General features: G+C 36.8%; 2 protein-coding genes across 2 annotated transcripts in view; one reads left to right on the forward strand and one right to left on the reverse strand.

Moving 5' to 3' along the window:
- Positions 1-331: 331 nt before the first annotated feature.
- On the reverse strand, positions 332-4,897 carry LOC129737900 (uncharacterized). Its single transcript, XM_055729067.1, has 2 exons — positions 3,631-4,897; positions 332-396 (listed from the first exon to the last, which is right to left on the reverse strand). Exons 1-2 carry the CDS (start codon positions 4,895-4,897, stop codon positions 332-334), a joined length of 1,332 nt encoding a protein of 443 aa, XP_055585042.1.
- A 559-nt stretch (positions 4,898-5,456) lies between these two features.
- Positions 5,457-20,739, forward strand: part of LOC129737901 (uncharacterized) — a 36,915-nt gene continuing 21,632 nt past the window's right edge. The window contains exons 1-2 of the mRNA XM_055729068.1: positions 5,457-5,883; positions 5,928-6,719. Of these exons, the coding sequence (XP_055585043.1) occupies positions 5,457-5,883; positions 5,928-6,719 (1,219 nt within the window). The remainder of the gene's footprint in view (positions 5,884-5,927; positions 6,720-20,739) is intronic.

The raw sequence follows: 20,739 nt of genomic DNA on the forward strand, positions 1-20,739 counted from the left end.
GCTGACGGAATCTGCTTGTTGGTGACAGTTTTGGGTGAGACACATGTTTTATGATTGCCATTTCCACAATCACATTCGGGAAATTCAATTCTCTCTTTCTCCCTCTAACATAAACATATGTTTATATGGATGGATATGTGATGCCGCGCGATTCAAGTAAAACAACAACAAAAATGCTTGGAAATTGGGCGCGGATTTGAAGCTAGTCAATCATTTTTATCGCCCTGCTAATGGGTGTCCCTAATGGATTCCGGCGTTCTTTTTTTTCACTTGGGCGCACAGTGATTTTATACGATGGCAAACTTGCTTAACATTCTAGTGGTGCTTTGTTTTAGGACCGGTACTGAGAGGATGACGTTTCAACATTAGGCATATAATCTTTTAGTTTCTGTTCGTCTGCAATTTATAAGTCTTTTGTTTGGTGCGATTTCTATTTATATTTAAAACATAGGTAAATAAAATCAAATAAAATCTTATCTTGCACCAAAACATTTTATTTAAAATCACTAAGTTGGTGATGATCTTATAAGAAGCCTTTACAGTCAAAAAGGTAAAAGTGCATGAAAGCTTCTTTCAAGAAAACACATATTGGCTATTGTATTAGGCCAGATTAGTATTATACTATAGTTTTAAGATTTTAAAACTTTATGTAAAGGGGGCTCCCATACAAAATAAACACAAAAAATTACGCATCTTGAACAATTTTAAGGTGATTATCGTAAAAATTGGTTAACAAATATGATTTGACAAAAAAAGGTTAATTTATTATGCAGAATGACGCTTCTCGCTTTAATAACTAATTAAGGACAAAATTTTGATTGGCATTGAAATGTGATGGCGATGGAAGTTTTTTTACTTGTTTGTTGAGAGAAAGAGTCCTTGTCAGAGTCATAGAACCCTAAAACGGGGTAAAATTGGTCACCGGGGTAACTTGGATCAACATGAAATTTTTCCACATAATGATCAATAACTAAGTCTAAAGTAAAAATAACTCAAAACTGTTTTGTACGTTTAAAAATTTATAAGTTGAGTTTCGAATTGAGTAAAATTGGTTTGTTTTTGAAAATTTAAAATGTAAGTAAAATTGTAATTTCAAAATCTTGAAATATCTATTTTTTCGAAGGCTCGTAAATAAACACCCTTCCTGATGAAATCAAACCGTTTAGAAGCAGCAGGTTGATTTATGTGAGGGTTCAATTTTTTTCCTTAGTAAATGTATAGTTTTGGAGTAGTTTTTATTGTATTTTATACTGACTCAAAGCAATCGAAAGATTCCTTTTAATTCAACCACGGTAAATGAAAAGTTCATATACCAGTATTTCGATAGCAACTTACTACCTTCTTCAGTGAACGTTTTCGATTGATGAATGTGTATCGTTTCCCTCCCTTATATTGTCCGGGTTAGGTAAGCTACTACTAGGTAGCAGAAACCTCCGAATGCTCGGCAGTTGTGCCGTTGTCTGTTTTTTGGGTCTACCTACCCTATTCTGGGTGTTTTCTGGTAGTGCTAAATTATTTTCTACCCGTTTTTGGGCATTGTCAGGTAAATTATTGTATTTCTTTTTACCTAAGAATTTGAACAACCAAGTGTGCCCTGGTCCGGAGTCTCCGTTTAAGAGATGAACTGATTTTTCATTGAAGATTTCAATGCTTTCAGCAACATCCAATTTAAGCGAATTACTATTCAAAGACCGGATCAGCGAGACATTTCCTCGATCAATAGAGTGACCAGATTCACACATGTGTAAAGCTACTGCAGATCTAGGATTCTGTGAAGGAAGAATTTTCTTCTTTGAGTCAGATCTAGCTATAGCCATGTGTTCCTCGAATCTATCAATCAACTTCCTTCTGGTTTGTCCAATGTAAAGTCTGCTTCATTTAATATTGGAACAAATTCTTTTGCTCATTGTGGCGCTCCTAGTGGACGGATTTGGAAACTTTTTTCACCCACGTGTCGGGAAATTCATTACCTTTCACCATGTATTTATGTCATAACACCAAACGATAGCATTTTGTAAACAACCGCCATGGAAGCCGAACGGAGAGATCAAATTGTGCACAGTTTTCTTGAAAATCCATTGTTGTCGGCATCGAAGCTAGCTAAACAGCTTAAAATGCCCAGAAATACCGTATGGCGTGTTATCAAGCAGTACAAGGAAACATTGACGACGGCTCGGAAGCCGCATTCGAAGCGTCGGAGTGGAACTGTCGACCGGAAACTGCGTGGGAAAGTCATCAAGGCCGTCAAGAGGAATCCCAATCTTTCAGACCGCGATTTGGCCAATAAGTTCCAGGCCGCTCACAGTACGGTGCGACGAATTCGTCTCCGGGAAGGAATAAGGTCATTCCGAGCCAGCAAACAGCCAAATCGGACGCTGAAGCAGAACAATGTGGCCAGAATCCGTGCTCGAAAGCTGTACGACCAAGTGCTGACCAAGTTCGACGGATGTAAAGTCTGCTTCATTTAATATTGGAACACAAACAATTGCGTGTAGTTCAGTCATTTATTAACGAATTCATAATTTGTTTTTCATACAAATGTAGCATTTCCTTTACTCTTTCATAAAAAAAATTAAAAAAATTATTCATTGCTGTTTCGAAGAAATTCTCGTACTCGTACTCGTAAGAAAACTGTGCACAATTTGATCTCTCCGTTCGGCTTCCATGGCGGTTGTTTACAAAATGCTATCGTTTGGTGTTATGACATAAATACATGGTGAAAAGTAATGATTTTCCCGACACGTGGGTGAAAAAAGTTTCCAAATCCGTCCACTAGGAGCGCCACAATGAGCAAAAGAATTTGTTCCAATATTAAATGAAGCAGACTTTACACCTTATCACAGTCGGAACAACTGATTTTGTACACACCAGATCTATGAAGGAGCTCCACTGGATCTTTTGTCGATCCTAAGATGGATTTCAGTTGATTATTAGAGCTAGTGAACACTAGTTCAATATCGAACTTTGTCAACTTGTGTCGCAATTCGACTGCGTTGACACTGTTGAACTCCATGGACCTTCGTTGAAACTCCTTCTGAACAGGAGTTAAAGTAGTGAAAGATTTCCGTTGAAGCAATCTTTCTTTTTTCCTTATGATGGCTTGAATGGATCTACTTTGGTATCCATTTTTATTAGCCGTTTGGAAAATATATTGGAGTTCCTTTTCTCTTCCTTCAGTTGATAGGGGAATGGAGTTCATCCGATGGATCATGTGGTGGAACGCCGCCATCTTATGCTGGAACGAGTGGTTCGAGGTGCTCGGTATTACCCTCATGGTGTTTGTCGGCTTTCTGTAGATTTCGAATTGGAATAGGCCATCATCTCTCCTTACCAGAACATCCAGGAAAGGTAATTTCCTGTCTTCTTCTATTTCGCAAGTGAATTTAATATTCTTATGCAAACCGTTTATGGATGTTAGAAGTTCTTCTAGAAAATCTTTGTTTACTACACAAAAAATGTCATCGACGTATCTCCACCATTTTTCGGGTAATAAATCTTGATTTTCAAGAGTCTCCTCCAAATGAGCCATAAACAGTTCACACAAGAATGGAGACAGAGGATTTCCCATTGGTGCCCCCTTTGTTTGTCTATAGAACAAATCTCTAAATTTAAAGAAGGTTTGTCCCATACACAAGTCCACCAATTTCTTGTAGTTTCTAACTTTGAGTTTCCAAGTGCTCCCATTGTGTTGTTGAAGCAACCAATCTTCTAGCAGATTAGAAGCTTCTTTAACGGGAACACTTGGGAACAAAGCTGAAACATCAAAGGAAACCATGACCTCGTCCTCTTCTATGCCTCCCGACGCCTGCAGTCTGTTCACGAACTCTAAGGTGTTGGTCACCGATCTCGTTTTGAAAGGTTTTGGCATCCTTTTAAACTCGTTCAGTAGCCACTTCGCCACTTCTTCAGTGGGCGCGTTCACTCCCGAAATTATCTCCCTCATCTCATTCCCTGGTTTGTGAATCTTCGGTAGGCCTTTGATTCTAAGGACGATTGGGGCAGACACTTTCAGGGCGCCCGGCGCAAACCCTAAGATCGGTCCACAGTCCTTCAGCGTTTTTTCCACCTCCTTAACCATCTCCGGTAGCGGGTCCTCTCTTCGAACTCGATACGGTCCTTCATCGATTTTGGCCTGCATCAATCCGTTGTAATCCGTTTTGTCCATGATGACCACCGAATTTCCCTTGTCCGCCTTGACGTAGAACACCTCCTTTCTCCTAAGTTCTTTCGCTATCTGGATTTCCTCGACGTTGGATTTCCCATTGATGCCCTTTCTCAAGACATCTGCCACTTCGGCTCTGGCGCAATCCTTCTGGGCCGTGGACAGCTTACTGGACCTAATAGCCGTCTCTACATCGATGATTATCTGGTCCATCCTTGGTTTCCTCGACACCGCGTAGTTTAGACCTTTGTTGAGTAGATCGATCTGTTTGTCGGTGAACTCTTCCTTCGATCGATTCACCACAAAACCATCCAGTACCGCCACGCTGGGTTTCTCGTAGTTCCGTGGCGGCTGCCTTGCCTTCAGTAGCTCCAACTTATTCCGTAGCACCCTTTCCTTACGCCTTTCCTCGCACTTTTCCGCCACCTTGACCTTCGTCAGAAACGCAGGGAACTCGATCGGGTAGTCCCTGGCCAGCTTCAAATGCAATGCGTAGCACTTCAACGTTTTGATGTTAAGTTGTGCATACAACTTCTCAACACTGTCTTTTATGAAACCACTTTCGAGTTTCTTCACCAATTTCGATGGCACTTTTTCATTTACCACCACTTTATGACTAACAGGAGTTAGCCCAAGATGTAAACACTCCTTCAGGAATGCTATACTTTTACGTAGCCCCGCGATACACTTCTTCAATTTTAAAAACACGTTTGGCTCGAACGGCTTGGATGCCATATTCACTCTGTTGTGGTATGAGCCTACTTGGTTGAATGATTCGACTGAATCAAAGCAATCGAAAGATTCCTTTTAATTCAACCACGGTAAATGAAAAGTTCATATACCAGTATTTCGATAGCAACTTACTACCTTCTTCAGTGAACGTTTTCGATTGATCAATCGAATCAATCGAAAACGTTCGAATCGAATCAATTTTAAAAACACGTTTGGCTCGAACGGCTTGGATGCCATATTCACTCTGTTGTGGTATGAGCCTACTTGGTTGAATGATTCGACTGAATCAAAGCAATCGAAAGATTCCTTTTAATTCAACCACGGTAAATGAAAAGTTCATATACCAGTATTTCGATAGCAACTTACTACCTTCTTCAGTGAACGTTTTCGATTGATCAATCGAATCAATCGAAAACGTTCACTGAAGAAGGTAGTAAGTTGCTATCGAAATACTGGTATATGAACTTTTCATTTACCGTGGTTGAATTAAAAGGAATCTTTCGATTGCTTTGATTCAGTCGAATCATTCAACCAAGTAGGCTCATACCACAACAGAGTGAATATGGCATCCAAGCCGTTCGAGCCAAACGTGTTTTTAAAATTGAAGAAGTGTATCGCGGGGCTACGTAAAAGTATAGCATTCCTGAAGGAGTGTTTACATCTTGGGCTAACTCCTGTTAGTCATAAAGTGGTGGTAAATGAAAAAGTGCCATCGAAATTGGTGAAGAAACTCGAAAGTGGTTTCATAAAAGACAGTGTTGAGAAGTTGTATGCACAACTTAACATCAAAACGTTGAAGTGCTACGCATTGCATTTGAAGCTGGCCAGGGACTACCCGATCGAGTTCCCTGCGTTTCTGACGAAGGTCAAGGTGGCGGAAAAGTGCGAGGAAAGGCGTAAGGAAAGGGTGCTACGGAATAAGTTGGAGCTACTGAAGGCAAGGCAGCCGCCACGGAACTACGAGAAACCCAGCGTGGCGGTACTGGATGGTTTTGTGGTGAATCGATCGAAGGAAGAGTTCACCGACAAACAGATCGATCTACTCAACAAAGGTCTAAACTACGCGGTGTCGAGGAAACCAAGGACCAGATAATCATCGATGTAGAGACGGCTATTAGGTCCAGTAAGCTGTCCACGGCCCAGAAGGATTGCGCCAGAGCCGAAGTGGCAGATGTCTTGAGAAAGGGCATCAATGGGAAATCCAACGTCGAGGAAATCCAGATAGCGAAAGAACTTAGGAGAAAGGAGGTGTTCTACGTCAAGGCGGACAAGGGAAATTCGGTGGTCATCATGGACAAAACGGATTACAACGGATTGATGCAGGCCAAAATCGATGAAGGACCGTATCGAGTTCGAAGAGAGGACCCGCTACCGGAGATGGTTAAGGAGGTGGAAAAAACGCTGAAGGACTGTGGACCGATCTTAGGGTTTGCGCCGGGCGCCCTGAAAGTGTCTGCCCCAATCGTCCTTAGAATCAAAGGCCTACCGAAGATTCACAAACCAGGGAATGAGATGAGGGAGATAATTTCGGGAGTGAACGCGCCCACTGAAGAAGTGGCGAAGTGGCTACTGAACGAGTTTAAAAGGATGCCAAAACCTTTCAAAACGAGATCGGTGACCAACACCTTAGAGTTCGTGAACAGACTGCAGGCGTCGGGAGGCATAGAAGAGGACGAGGTCATGGTTTCCTTTGATGTTTCAGCTTTGTTCCCAAGTGTTCCCGTTAAAGAAGCTTCTAATCTGCTAGAAGATTGGTTGCTTCAACAACACAATGGGAGCACTTGGAAACTCAAAGTTAGAAACTACAAGAAATTGGTGGACTTGTGTATGGGACAAACCTTCTTTAAATTTAGAGATTTGTTCTATAGACAAACAAAGGGGGCACCAATGGGAAATCCTCTGTCTCCATTCTTGTGTGAACTGTTTATGGCTCATTTGGAGGAGACTCTTGAAAATCAAGATTTATTACCCGAAAAATGGTGGAGATACGTCGATGACATTTTTTGTGTAGTAAACAAAGATTTTCTAGAAGAACTTCTAACATCCATAAACGGTTTGCATAAGAATATTAAATTCACTTGCGAAATAGAAGAAGACAGGAAATTACCTTTCCTGGATGTTCTGGTAAGGAGAGATGATGGCCTATTCCAATTCGAAATCTACAGAAAGCCGACAAACACCATGAGGGTAATACCGAGCACCTCGAACCACTCGTTCCAGCATAAGATGGCGGCGTTCCACCACATGATCCATCGGATGAACTCCATTCCCCTATCAACTGAAGGAAGAGAAAAGGAACTCCAATATATTTTCCAAACGGCTAATAAAAATGGATACCAAAGTAGATCCATTCAAGCCATCATAAGGAAAAAAGAAAGATTGCTTCAACGGAAATCTTTCACTACTTTAACTCCTGTTCAGAAGGAGTTTCAACGAAGGTCCATGGAGTTCAACAGTGTCAACGCAGTCGAATTACGACACAAGTTGACAAAGTTCGATATTGAACTAGTGTTCACTAGCTCTAATAATCAACTGAAATCCATCTTAGGATCGACAAAAGATCCAGTGGAGCTCCTTCATAGATCTGGTGTGTACAAAATCAGTTGTTCCGACTGTGATAAGGTGTACATTGGACAAACCAGAAGGAAGTTGATTGATAGATTCGAGGAACACATGGCTATAGCTAGATCTGACTCAAAGAAGAAAATTCTTCCTTCACAGAATCCTAGATCTGCAGTAGCTTTACACATGTGTGAATCTGGTCACTCTATTGATCGAGGAAATGTCTCGCTGATCCGGTCTTTGAATAGTAATTCGCTTAAATTGGATGTTGCTGAAAGCATTGAAATCTTCAATGAAAAATCAGTTCATCTCTTAAACGGAGACTCCGGACCAGGGCACACTTGGTTGTTCAAATTCTTAGGTAAAAAGAAATACAATAATTTACCTGACAATGCCCAAAAACGGGTAGAAAATAATTTAGCACTACCAGAAAACACCCAGAATAGGGTAGGTAGACCCAAAAAACAGACAACGGCACAACTGCCGAGCATTCGGAGGTTTCTGCTACCTAGTAGTAGCTTACCTAACCCGGACAATATAAGGGAGGGAAACGATACACATTCATCAATCGAAAACGTTCACTGAAGAAGGTAGTAAGTTGCTATCGAAATACTGGTATATGAACTTTTCATTTACCGTGGTTGAATTAAAAGGAATCTTTCGATTGCTTTGATTCAGTCGAATCATTCAACCAAGTAGGCTCATACCACAACAGAGTATTTTATAGTTATTTTTTTATTTAAAGAAATAGGGACCTTTTTCAAGAGTAAGCTAATCTAGGTCAAAAGGCTAGAAACCCTATCAAATGGTAAAGTTTGAAGGAAAATATTAAAGGGGAATAGTGCAAGGGCCTATGGAATTGAACGAAAGCGAAATTTCATGATATTTCTAGTTAAAATTTCATAATTTAATGTTAAAAAATTAGCCCCTTCATTGTCCATCTTTCGATTACAATTGTTGTTCGACCTTAACCCATCAAGGACCACGATGTTATTTTTTTTTGGACCGCGAAGAAATCTTAACCAAGAAACACCGAAATTCAGCATTGTATATCACAGAATTCATTTTAGCTAAAGTTACAAATTTAGTATCTTTGGGCCACCGAAAGTGTTGTGCTCAATTTTGTAGAGTTTCGTGGCTCCGTTACTAAATTCAAACAAAAAACGACCGAACTCATATAATTTTAATGGGAAATTTATGAAATTTCCTACACATGGCAGTTTCGACTTGGTTATATTATTTACTTTACTAAATGGCTCATGCCACTTTTAAGACCGGAAGCTCCCGTACAAAATCAACGTTGAATACGACATAACTATAACCATTGTTAAGTGATTTTAATTGAATTTGGTACGCAACCATGTTTTGATGCTAATATTCATTTTTATGAATGACCTCTACCACTTTTAAAGTGGTAAAGTTCTTAAACATAGGAAAGGGGGCGTTTTCTTTGAGACATCACGGATACAGACTTAACATTTGGTACTGAGAGTTATTTGGGCCTAAGATTGTTTGTGATATTACATATTTGAAAACCTTCTTACTTTGAGAAGGGGAGTTCTCATACAAATTCGGTAAAACATATATCAAAATTCGATTAACAAAACTTGATGATTTTCAAAACAAATGGTTTACATGTAGATATATTTTGACATAAGAAATCCATACTGAATGACTCTTCGCACTTTTCAAGCGGGGGCCCATACAAAACATTTGAATATTTAAAGGAATGTGTGCCGTTTCTTTTTTTTTTTTATATGTAGCGGCCCACCACACTCCCCCACACCAAAAAGCTCATTAGAGCCCCCTGGTAATGGACGCTACTGTTCTCAGCATGTCTGGCAGCAACAAAAATTAATAAAAAACGCGGGCAAAATTTTACTCATGCTGAGAACTGAAATGTTTAAATTTAGTGCGAGGAAATGTAATGATAATACTAAATTAAATACTACATGGATCTCAATGGAAAACAGATTTCCTTTAAAGAGATCCACTATTTGATATTAATACTACTAAGCAAGCATTTAATAAAATAAGAAATTATAATTTAAATAATTAATAAAAAAAAAGAACACACAAAGAAACTAAATTGCTACAAAAATTCACAAAAAATTAATTATAAAAGAAGAAAACTGGTCACTGATCGAACGGTTTTTAACGATTCAATTTTTCTTTTAATAGCTGTATTACTTTGATTTTGAACGTGGAACGGTTGTTGATGGTTTTTATTTCATTAGGCAAGGCATTGTACTTAGTTGGACCAATAAATGATATTCTTTTTTGACCTAAGGATGTCACGGATCGGCTTCGTTGTAAAAAATCTGACTGGCGAGTGTTATGAGTACGCAATCCCGTTGTAAAATGGATGTTTTGATTACTGAAACTTGTGTATAAATTGTCGTAGACATATATTACAGTTTGTAAATCGCAAAGATCTTTTAATGGAAGAATGTTATGGGCTCTTAAGGTGTAGAGCTGTTGGGTAGGAAAGAGCAACGGTAGTCTATAAATATTTTTTAAGCATCTATTCTGGAGAGTTTGAAGTTTTTGTAAATTTGACAAGGAAGCTCTTCCCCATATCATAATAAGATAGTTAATATGAGAGTGAATAAACGCAAAGTAAAATTTCAATAAAACATGTTGAGGCACAAAATTTCTCAATTTCCATAGGATACCACAAAGAGGAGAAACTTTTTTCTCTAGATATTCTGTGTGACGACTCCAACAAAGAGTTTCATCTAGGTAGATTCCTAAATATTTAAAGCATTTTACCCTCTCAATAACATTTCCATTTATCTTTGGGTCAATATTCGGAGGTAATCTTTTATGTGAAGAATGAAATAACATGTATTTGGTTTTCGTATAGTTGAGTGAGAACAAGTTGGTATTAAAATATTTAGATAACAATTTCAAGTCATTTTCAATTTGTTGAATGATAATATCAGTAGATGCTGCTGAGTAGAAAATTGCTGTATCATCAGCGAATAGGCGTGCTGTGCCTTTTAATGGTAAGTTACAGAGATCATTAACATACAACAAAAAAAGTAACGGACCTATATTGCTACCTTGTGGTACACCTATATCAATATTTCTTACCACGCTTTTGGTATTTTCAATCACTACAAATTGCTTCCGCCCCTCTAAGTAACTGCGAAGGATATTATTAGCTGTTCCTCTTATTCCATATTTGTCTAGTTTGGATAGTAATATTTCGTGATTCAATGTATCGAAAGCTTTTTTAAGGTCCAAAAACAATGCTCCCACAATATTTTTGGAATCAATTTTAGATATAATGGAGTCGACTAGTTCTGAGATGGCAATTAGTGTGCTCAAGCCGGATCTGAAACCATATTGCAGCTTATAAAGTATGTCATGCTGGTTCAGGAAATTTACAATTCTGGTCACAAGAAGTTTTTCAAACACTTTACTAAAAAAACTTAAGGTAGATATTGGACGGTAGTTGTTTATATCATGGGAATCGCCAGCCTTAAAAACAGGAATAACTTTTGCGATTTTGAGGCATTCAGGATAAATTCCAGTCTCTAAAATGTAATTAAAATATTCCTTAAGTATGATAGAGAATTTGTCATGGTAATTTTTTAAGACACTTACTGGGAAATTATCAGGTCCACAGCCCTTCTTATTTTTAAGGGATAGAATGACTACCCTTACCTCATTCACAGTAGCTGGATGTAGAAATATTGTATTTTGTACATGTTCAATACGGGAAAAATGGTCAGAGCCAGGGTCAATTGGAATTTCCTCAGCTAACCTTTTGCCAATTGTGGAAAAGTGCCTGTTTAATTTTTCACAAACTTCTAAATTGTTGGTAGTGCTGCCTTCTTCATCAGACAGGTTGATTGATGTGGTTGGTTTGTTTTTACCCATGAGGGTGTTTATATTTCTCCAAAGCTTCGAATGTGGTGTGTTGTTCAGTAAACGTTCATAATATAACTTTTTGCATTCCTGTTTTTTTAAATACAATTTTTTATTTATATGACTCAACATTTGTTTTAGTTGGACATCATCGGGGTGCCTTTTAGAACGTTTTAAATAGTTATTTTTAATTTTTATGAGTGTCCAAAGATCTAGTGACATCCATGGACAGTAGTTGCCTTTCAATTTTACATTTTTTTTTTTATTGTCCTAGTAGACATTGATCGAAAATGGCTGTAAGATGTTGTGATATCTTGCAAACCAACATTCACGTTATCTGGTAGTTGAACATTATTCAAATAATTCAAAAATAAATTGTTCAGTTTACAATGATCAGTAATTTCTTTCGTTAAAGTTGCCATTTGTTTATTACTTGATAATTTAAAGGATGTAATAACCTGTAAATGGTCGCTCACATCAGTAAAAATAGTGTCATTTTTCAGTCGGCCTAGATCAATCTGCTTAGAAATGACGTGGTCTAAAATATTATTAGTTTTTGGTCTAGTGGGGAAGGAGTTTGTGCAAACATAACCAAAGGATTCCAAAATCGACTTATATTTCGTAACTGTATTTAAATTGGTTAAATTTATGGGGCCATTAAAATCACCTACAATAAGACAAGAATGGTTATCGGCAACAGACGCTAACAAGGATTCAATTTGATCGCAAAATGAGTTAAATGGAAATGCGGGTGGTCTATAGATGCCATGAACACTAAAAACTTGACCACTCAAAGATATTTGAATGCTTATCCTATGGAAACCTTCAATGACCTTATTTTCAGTAATTTTGAACTTTAAATTTGTTTTAATATACATAGCTAGACCTCCATAGGACTGGTCACGGCAAGAAAAGATCGAGGTGTATCCTGGAATATTATAAATATTACAATTATGCTTCGCAACCCAAGTTTCACAAATAACAATTACATCAATACAGACATTTAAATGTTCAATAGTCTGCAACACACAGTCAAACTTATTTAAACTATTCATACTACATATATTCCATTGCAAAACTCTTAAATTTCCTAAATTGTTATCACAAGTTCTTAAATTAAAATCATCGACATTGTCATGGTATACATTAATTAGATTATCCATTAAATTATTTATATAAAAAGTAATCACAAGACCTTTTACAAATAAAATTTATTTTAATTCTGAATCATTATTCCTTTTGCGTTTAGGAGATGGGGTTTCCTTGGGAATTGATGAAACGCTTTTTCCTTGAGTGATGTGCTTGCTCATAAAATGGTTCATTTCAAGTTTTGTTTTAATAACATCTGGTTTAGAAGTATCTGTTTGTTTTACAAGGATAGCACCGCCTCTACCAGGCCAGACGTATTTTACTCCTAGTAAGTCCTGATATTCACGTAACTCGTTCAGAATTTCCATTGATAAAGGTGTAAGCTCGTCCCTAATTGTGATATTGAATGGTTTTCCGTTTAACATAAATGTCGGGTCAACTAAAGAGGAAGCGAGTTTCCCAAAGCTTCGTTTTTTATTGAATATCTCTTCTTTAACAAAAGTGTCTTTAAGAAATACTTTAATTGGTGGTAACTTTTAGTTGGGTTTATTCGAAGAAAGTAGTCTTACTGCATTTTCTATGTATTCAAGTTTTAAATCGTAACTAAAAGTCCCACATATTTTACGAACAAGTTCTAGAGTATTCTCGCCATTTTGAAACGGTACTCCAAAAATCATTAAATTTTTAGAAATAGCCTCTCTATTGAATCTATCAAGGTTCGTTTCTAGCTTTTGTACTTGATTTGAAAGTTTGGAATGTTTGGATTTGAGACCAGATACTTCTTCTTCAAGAGCATCATTCCGGGATTTTAAATCTTCGAAATCCGTCTGAATTTCTTCAAATTTAGAAGATAAAAATTCCTGTGACGCCTCTATCGCAGAAGTAACTGATCTCATATCCGTTTTTACCGAAGTCAACTCTTTAGAAACAACGTTATAAACTGTTTCCTCAATTTTCATGTTGATATTTTCTATAATTGTCTCATGATCTTTACGTAGAGTTATAATTTTAGAATAAATAGATGCACAATTTGGGTCACAAAAATATTGCTGTGCTTTCAATTTGCGTGCAGCACTGCCAATTAGATTTTTACAACGTAGATGGACACTTTTAAAACAATACGCACAAGTAATAACTTTCTCAAGGTTGTTTTCCACGTTTTTACATTCAGTACACATTACTTCATTATCACATTCCATGTTCAGATCAAAATAAGATACAACTAAAAAGATTAAAAAAGAATCAAACTTGTTAAAAATACTCACAATAAAAATTAAACAAAAGGGGACTAAATGAGATATGAGGTAAATGTAAATTATGATGAGTACGGAGATGAAACTATGAGCTAAGACTGTGATGATATTAATAAGCAGCGTAATAATAATAATAATGAAAAAAGAAAAATGTTCAAGTCTACAATAAGCAAGGACAACACGTTAAAACTTATGTTCAAAAAGAAAAAAAAATTGATTAATATTTTAAAGTTAACTAATAATATCAAGGTAACAAAGTAGTAAATTAAAAACTAACTAAATATTATTTATAATTACAAACTAATAAAGCAATTGCCAAGAATATTGCAAAAATTTAACTCTGGAAATGAGAAAAAAAAAAATCTGTTGAGAATGATCGCTTTTCAGAACAAACAACTTTCAACTTTATGTTGCACTGTGTACGGCTTCCAAAAAAATACTTATACCTACTAGTGACAAGTCACCAGCGAATCAGCACGAGCTAGTTATAACGATGTGTGCTACTGACGGAAGCAACAATACTTTCGTTCTACTCATGTGTGCTGGCTGCCTTCGCTTAATCTTCACCGCTAGCAATCGAGATTCACTAACAAGCTAGCAAGTGTAAGAAACACAAGTGTTGTGTTCTTAGTTACACACTCGCATACAAAATCAACATAAAACTATTTTCATCCGATTTTCATGAAAAACATTAAGTTTGTTAAAAAAATTTTAATTACATTAAATTTAAATAAATTTCAACATAATTCAAAAGCCAACTTGTTTTCCTGGCATCAGAGCTTCTAGATTGGTTTGAGTCTTGTGAGTAAAGCCACAATAGGAGGGATCTTCAATACAATAAATAACCTCTTTTCATAGCGGGAGGAGTTTTTGAATACAGGCAAAGTTGCACATAATCAAAAAGTGTGCCAGACTTTATGAAATTCTGAGACATTGATTTTATTAATAACATGGATTTTTTTTATAAATTACAACACTTTACCATGCTTGTGGGATTCGTGTTTGCTAAATAACATGTATGTTACATTTATTGAATACTAGCTGACCTGGTGTGCTTTGCTACCCCTTGCATGGAAAAATTAGGTGCCTTAAAATTATTATAATTTATATATAGGTACTTTCTTTTAAATTAAATATCAACATAATTTAAAGCGAACTACTTTTCATCGCATCTCAGCTTCTAGATGGTTTTGAGTCTAAAATTAACTTTATAGTTTGAAGGTTGAAGGAGCTACACTTAAGAAAAAATAGGAGGGATCTATAATACAATAACACTAAGAAACTACATGCTTGTTAATAATATGTATGTTACATTTATTGAATATGAGTGTCTTCTTTTATTAAAATGGAAGCGTCTATCAATACAATATATTATTCAATTTGGTTAAAACTTGTTTGTAAATTCAATAGATCGTCTCATTAAGTCAAAACGCTTACGTTTATCAATTTTCAACAACAATCTTCGAGGATTATTAAAATTTTATCAAATTTTTTCATTAATTTTGAATAAAAGCTCCCTCTCCTTTTTTTGGATTCGGAGGGGTTTGAAACTGTTAGAAAATTCATTCTTGATCTCGAAAAGCAAACACACAAAATTTCACGTTGATCGGTTCAGAAGTTTCCGAAAATTGTTCAAATTGTGTAAAATTTCTTCTTATTTTGTATGGAAGTACCTTTTTTAAGGATTCGGAGGGGTTTGAAAGTATTATAGAGACCATTCCCGGTCTAGAAAATGGCTAGACATCAAATTTAATGTTGATCGGTTCAGTAGTTTACAAAAATTGTTCGAATTGTGTAAAATTTTTGATAATTTTGTATGGGATCCCCCTTTTTTGGATTCGGAGGGGTTTGAAAGTATTATATAGACAATTCCCGGTCTCGAAAATGGCTACACATCAAATTTCACGTTGATCGGTTCAGTGGTTTACGAAAGTTGTTCGATTTGTGTAAAATTTTTGATAATTTTGTATTAAAGCCCCCTATTTTTGGATTCGGAGGGGTTTGAAAGCATTTTGAAAACCATCCCCAGTCTTGGAAAAAGCTACACACCGAGTTTCACGTTAATCGGTTCAATTGTTTCTATAAATTGTTCGAATTATGTCATATTTTTGATAGTTTTATATGGAAGCCCCCTTCCTTTAAGTAGAAATCATTTCCAAAAGAATATCATTTCGAAAATAGCTACTCATCAGGTTTCACATTGATCAGTTCAGTAGTTTACAAAAATTGTTCGAATTGTGGCAAATTTTTGATAATTTTGTATAGGAGCCCCCCCTTTTTTGAATTCGCAGGGGTTTGAAAGTATTATAGAGACCATTTCCGGTCTCGAACATGGCTAGACATAAAATTTCACGTTGATCGGTTCATTAGTTTCTAAAAATGTTCGAATTGTACTATATTTTTCTTAATTTTGTATTGAAACCTTTCCTTTCTTAACTTGGAGGAGTTTGAAAGTATTATAGAAACCATTTTAGGTCTAAAAAACGGCTACACACTAAATTTCGCGTTTCTGTTGAGTTACGTTGCAAAAAAAGTAAGTAGTTGTGACATATTCTTATGTTAAAGAGTGTATTCGAAAAAAAAGGAAACCCTTTGTTTTGTAAATAACTTTTGAATGCCTCGATGGAAAGTGATGAAACTCTCAGAAAAACTACCTAGTAATGTAATGTTTACATATGCAAATTTTTTTGACGATATGTTCTGCGATTTTTTGAGACATTGTCTAATAAAGAAACTAATTTACCAAAATTTTTATCCTGAAACATCAAGGGAAGTCCCAGTGAGATACCCTGAAACAGCTGAAATCAACTATTCGAACAAAGTTCTGATGGTAAATCGTAAAAAAAACATAGAGGATTTAAAAGTGAGCTTAAATTGGAATAAAAATGCAGATGGTTGATTTCGTGAAATTATGGAATGTCAATGGTTTATTTATTTTATTTTATTTACATAGTATTCCGTCTTACGACATAACTTGACGAACATAATTCCTAAAATTCACTCGGTCCATGGCAACCGTTCTCCAATTTCTCGGGCACCCCACGTTCGCCAGATCACGCTCCACTTGGTCTAACCACCTCGCTCGTTGCGCCCCCGCTCGTCTTGTTCCTACCGTAAGGTTGCCAGAATTTTTTTCACTACCATCCGGGCCTAGCAATTCCAAGCATTTTTTCAAAAAAACCTGGCAAAATCCGGGCATGGATTTCAATTTTTCAAATCCAAAAACCGGGCAAAAACCGGGCAAAATTTAGGTGTTATCTATATATATATAAATGAATGTTTGTCTGTCTGTCTGTTCCCTATAGACTCGGTTACTACTGAACCGATCATCGTCAAAATTGGCATCTGAGGGTTTTTGAGGCCGGGGATGGTTTCTGTAATAGTCAAAACTCCATCCGATCTAAGGGAGGGGGGGCTTCCATACAAAATTAGTAGTTTTTCGAAACCAATTAAAGTCATGACATCCATTTTCTCGAGATTTTTTCTTCCTTTGGGCGGTTTGTTTTTCGTCTCCAAGGTCGAGGCGTCGCGAGCCAACGTCGCAAAAGGATAGTAACCATGGCATAGCATACTGATCGGTGGGAATATTTTGGCGCGTATTTCTCAACCAAGCATATTTTCAATGCAAGGGGTGGCGATATGAAGCCTTGATGTGATTTTTTTCTACCTGATTCCTAGCTTATTTGTACAGCACATGGTTATGAATGACGCCTAGATGTGACCCAGATTGACATTTTGCCGATCGAATATTAAAAATAGGTATACATTTTTCATCTAAATCAATCTGAAATTGAAAAGTCATGGCATCCATTTTTAGAGATTTTCTTTTCTTTGAGGGGTTTGTTTTTCGTCTCTTTGGTCGAGCAAACGTCGTCGCAAGTGGATAGTAACCAACAAAACATTGATCGCTGGAAAAATTTAACAATCAGGCGCCTGTTTTTCAACCAAGTACATTCTTATATTTCTTATGCACGTGGGGGCGAAATGCAACCTAGATGTGTTTTTTCTTGCTTAATTGTACACAGCACGTGGAAATAAATGACGCCTAGATGTGTCACGGATTGGTATTTTATCAATCGAATCAAACCCAATTGAAAGATTTGCAAGAATACTTCCATATTTAGTCCGTGTTAATGTAGGTAGAATTTGTTGTCTAAAAAACATAAATTTAGTTCTGATGCTAATGAAATAATGGTATGACACTTTGCGGACAATTGAAAAAAAAAATACAGAAAGTAAAGAATTTACTTACAATTTTTCAAACCTTTTCGCCTACAAGGTTATTTTTGAATCATATTGATAACAGAAATATGCATAAGATGTTTTCTACAGAGGTAGATCGGAACCATTTTGTTGAACATGTAAAAATGTCTGAAGTTTTATCAAGCGCCATTTAAATTTAAAGAAGATAAAAAAAAAACCGATCCGACACATGAACTGATCAAGAGCTTTTTCTTTAAATTAGATAAGACAGGACTGACGTGTGCATAAGTGAAAGGTGTCAGTGAAATAAATATATTTTTTCTGACCAAAAGTGAGGGAATTCATTTTCCGAAAGAACTTTCATTCAAGGAACACTAAAGCATGTTCAAACGTTCAACTTTTATCTGTTACAAAAAAAATAAAAAATAATGATTACTTCTAGAAATTGTTACTTCGGCCCAAATACACAACTGAAACGAATTTAGAAATGAAAATGGGAGCTTTTTATTTTAAATAATTCTGAAAAAACATCGTATTTTTTGCTTACAGGCCAATTCAAGTACGTACTTAACATGAAACATGCTTTTGTGTTTCATGGCTGCATAAAGAGACTTTTGATCCGCTTCTTATTTGGAAAGTGAGACTTTAGAACAAGGGGAAACGTCAAACTTTTAAGAAATTCACCTTAAAAATGATTCAATATGTTGGAAAGACCAGAAGGGATATTCCGAATGTTGAAACTGAAGCCAATATTCAAAATTCTTAAATGTCTTTGTTAATAAATGTCATTTGCTTTGAACAGCATTCGTTAAAAGTGGAGTAACAAACATAAATTTATACTGCTGGAATACTGCAGGTATATCAATGACACTTGATAAAACAGAAACAAACAGAAATACGCATTAAATCCATTTTAAAGCCGCATCTGAAGGCATCTAAAAATAAGCTTTGCATTTACTCTTGCCCCAAAATACGAGACAAATGTAAACTTAGAAATTTGTTTTTGCCAACATTTTTGAATATTTGACTTCTTTTCTGAGCAAGGAAAAGCCCGCGGGAGTTGAACTGCTTTCAAGTTCATACTCCCGTAGGCATAAAACCTCTTCTTCATACTTTATTTTTTGTTTTTTTTTTTACATATTTTTTTTCATGCACTGGGTTCACAAAGGTATTTAATTAATATGTGCACTCATTCACAATATTTATAAGTTCATCAGTTTTTTTTTCTTTCAATTAGAAATTTATGTAAACTCGAGCCGGGTAAATCAGCCTACCTTCTTCAAGCAGCGGGGGACAAAATTGGAAAAGATGGGGGAGCTCGCATTTAAGTTTAATATGAAGAGCTTTTCAAAGATATACGTACGGATATTTGGCATAACTCAAAACAGATGTGACAAATGTTTTTATGGAAGTTCGTAACTTCCCGCTTTGGGAAAAAGGTGGAAAATCCATAAATTTTCACATTATTTAAGTCATTATAATAGCTTTAAAAACAGAGTACAAATTTCAGATTATGATAACAAAATTAGAGATCAAGTTTCAGTAAACATTATATACCATCTTTGAATTGCAATTTGGAACTCCAGCTGCAGCTCTCATTTCAAAGTTGTTGATTCTGAACTGTGATGAGGTTTGATTTAAAAAATGCTTACAAAAATCTAAATTTGAATAAATTTTTACAAATAACATTTATTTTTGGAAGGTGTAGTAAAGCACACCGGGTCAGCTAGTTATATATAAAAGCAAAGAAAAAATGCAAAAAAAAATCTAAATTAATATTTTATTAATGTAATTGCAGACTTCCAACAACTTTTTGGAACACTTAAATATTTAAAGCTTAATAAAAGTAAATCAGCGAAATTATTTGAAACAACCGTTGAACATTTCCATACCGATAATCGATTTTGCTGAAACGCACTCAAAAACTTTGATTTTTTTTTTGGTTTCTTTGTGAAGATTGTTAAAAATCCGGGCAATATCCGGACTTTTTTCACGATATCCGGGCAACCGGGCCGGACCGGACTTTCTCGAAATTTTGCATCAAATATCCGGGCAAACCCGGATAAAACCGGGCAATCTGGCAAGCTTATCCTACCGGATTCGTAGCGAACACCTGTTTTGCAGGACAGTCGTCCGGCATTCTCGCAACATGTCCAGCCCAGCGTATCCGGCCAGCCTTCACCACCTTCTGGATACTGGGTTCGCCGTAGAGTCGCGCGAGCTCGTGGTTCATCCTTCGCCTCCACACTCCGTTCTCCTGTACGCCGCAAAAGATGGTTCTTAACACTCGTCGCTCGAATACTCCGAGTGTACGTAGGTCCTCCTCGAGCAATATCCATGTCTCGTGCCCGTATAGAACAACCGGTCTAATAAGCGTCATATACAGGTTACACTTTGTGCGAGGGCTAAGTCTTCTCGACCGCAGTTGCTTGTGGAGTCCATAGTAGGCACGACTTCCGCTGATAATTCGCCTCCGGATCTCACGGCTGGTGTCATTGTCTGCGGTCACCAGTGAGCCGAGATAGACAAAGTCTTCGACTATCTCCAGCTCGTCGCCGTCGATCGTGACCTTGTTATTACTGGACAAGCGGGTTCGGTCGGTCTCGGATCCGCAGGCCAGCATGTACTTCGTCTTGGACGTATTAATCATCAACCCAATCCTTCCTGCTTCGCGTTTCAGTTTGCGGTAGATCTCCTCCACCGCCACAGATGATCTGCCGACTATATCAATGTCATCGGCAAAGCAGATAAGTTGACTGGATCTGTTGAAAATCGTGCCCCGCATTTCGCCCACCGCTCGTCGAATAACACCTTCTAGCGCCACGTTGAACATCATGCAGGATAGACCATCACCTTGTCGAA

The sequence above is a fragment of the Uranotaenia lowii genome, chromosome 1, assembly GCF_029784155.1.
Source record: "Uranotaenia lowii strain MFRU-FL chromosome 1, ASM2978415v1, whole genome shotgun sequence".
NCBI classification, from domain to species: domain Eukaryota; kingdom Metazoa; phylum Arthropoda; class Insecta; order Diptera; family Culicidae; genus Uranotaenia; species Uranotaenia lowii.

Excerpts from the sequence above, each read along its gene's own strand:
- LOC129737900 (XM_055729067.1), bottom strand. The coding sequence starts at position 4,897 with ATGGCATCCAAGCCGTTCGAGCCAAACGTGTTTTTAAAATTGAAGAAG. Across the intron at positions 397-3,630 it reads CAAGAAATTGGTGGACTTGT|ACGAACAGAAACTAAAAGAT; the intron begins GTATGGGACAAA and ends TATAAATTGCAG.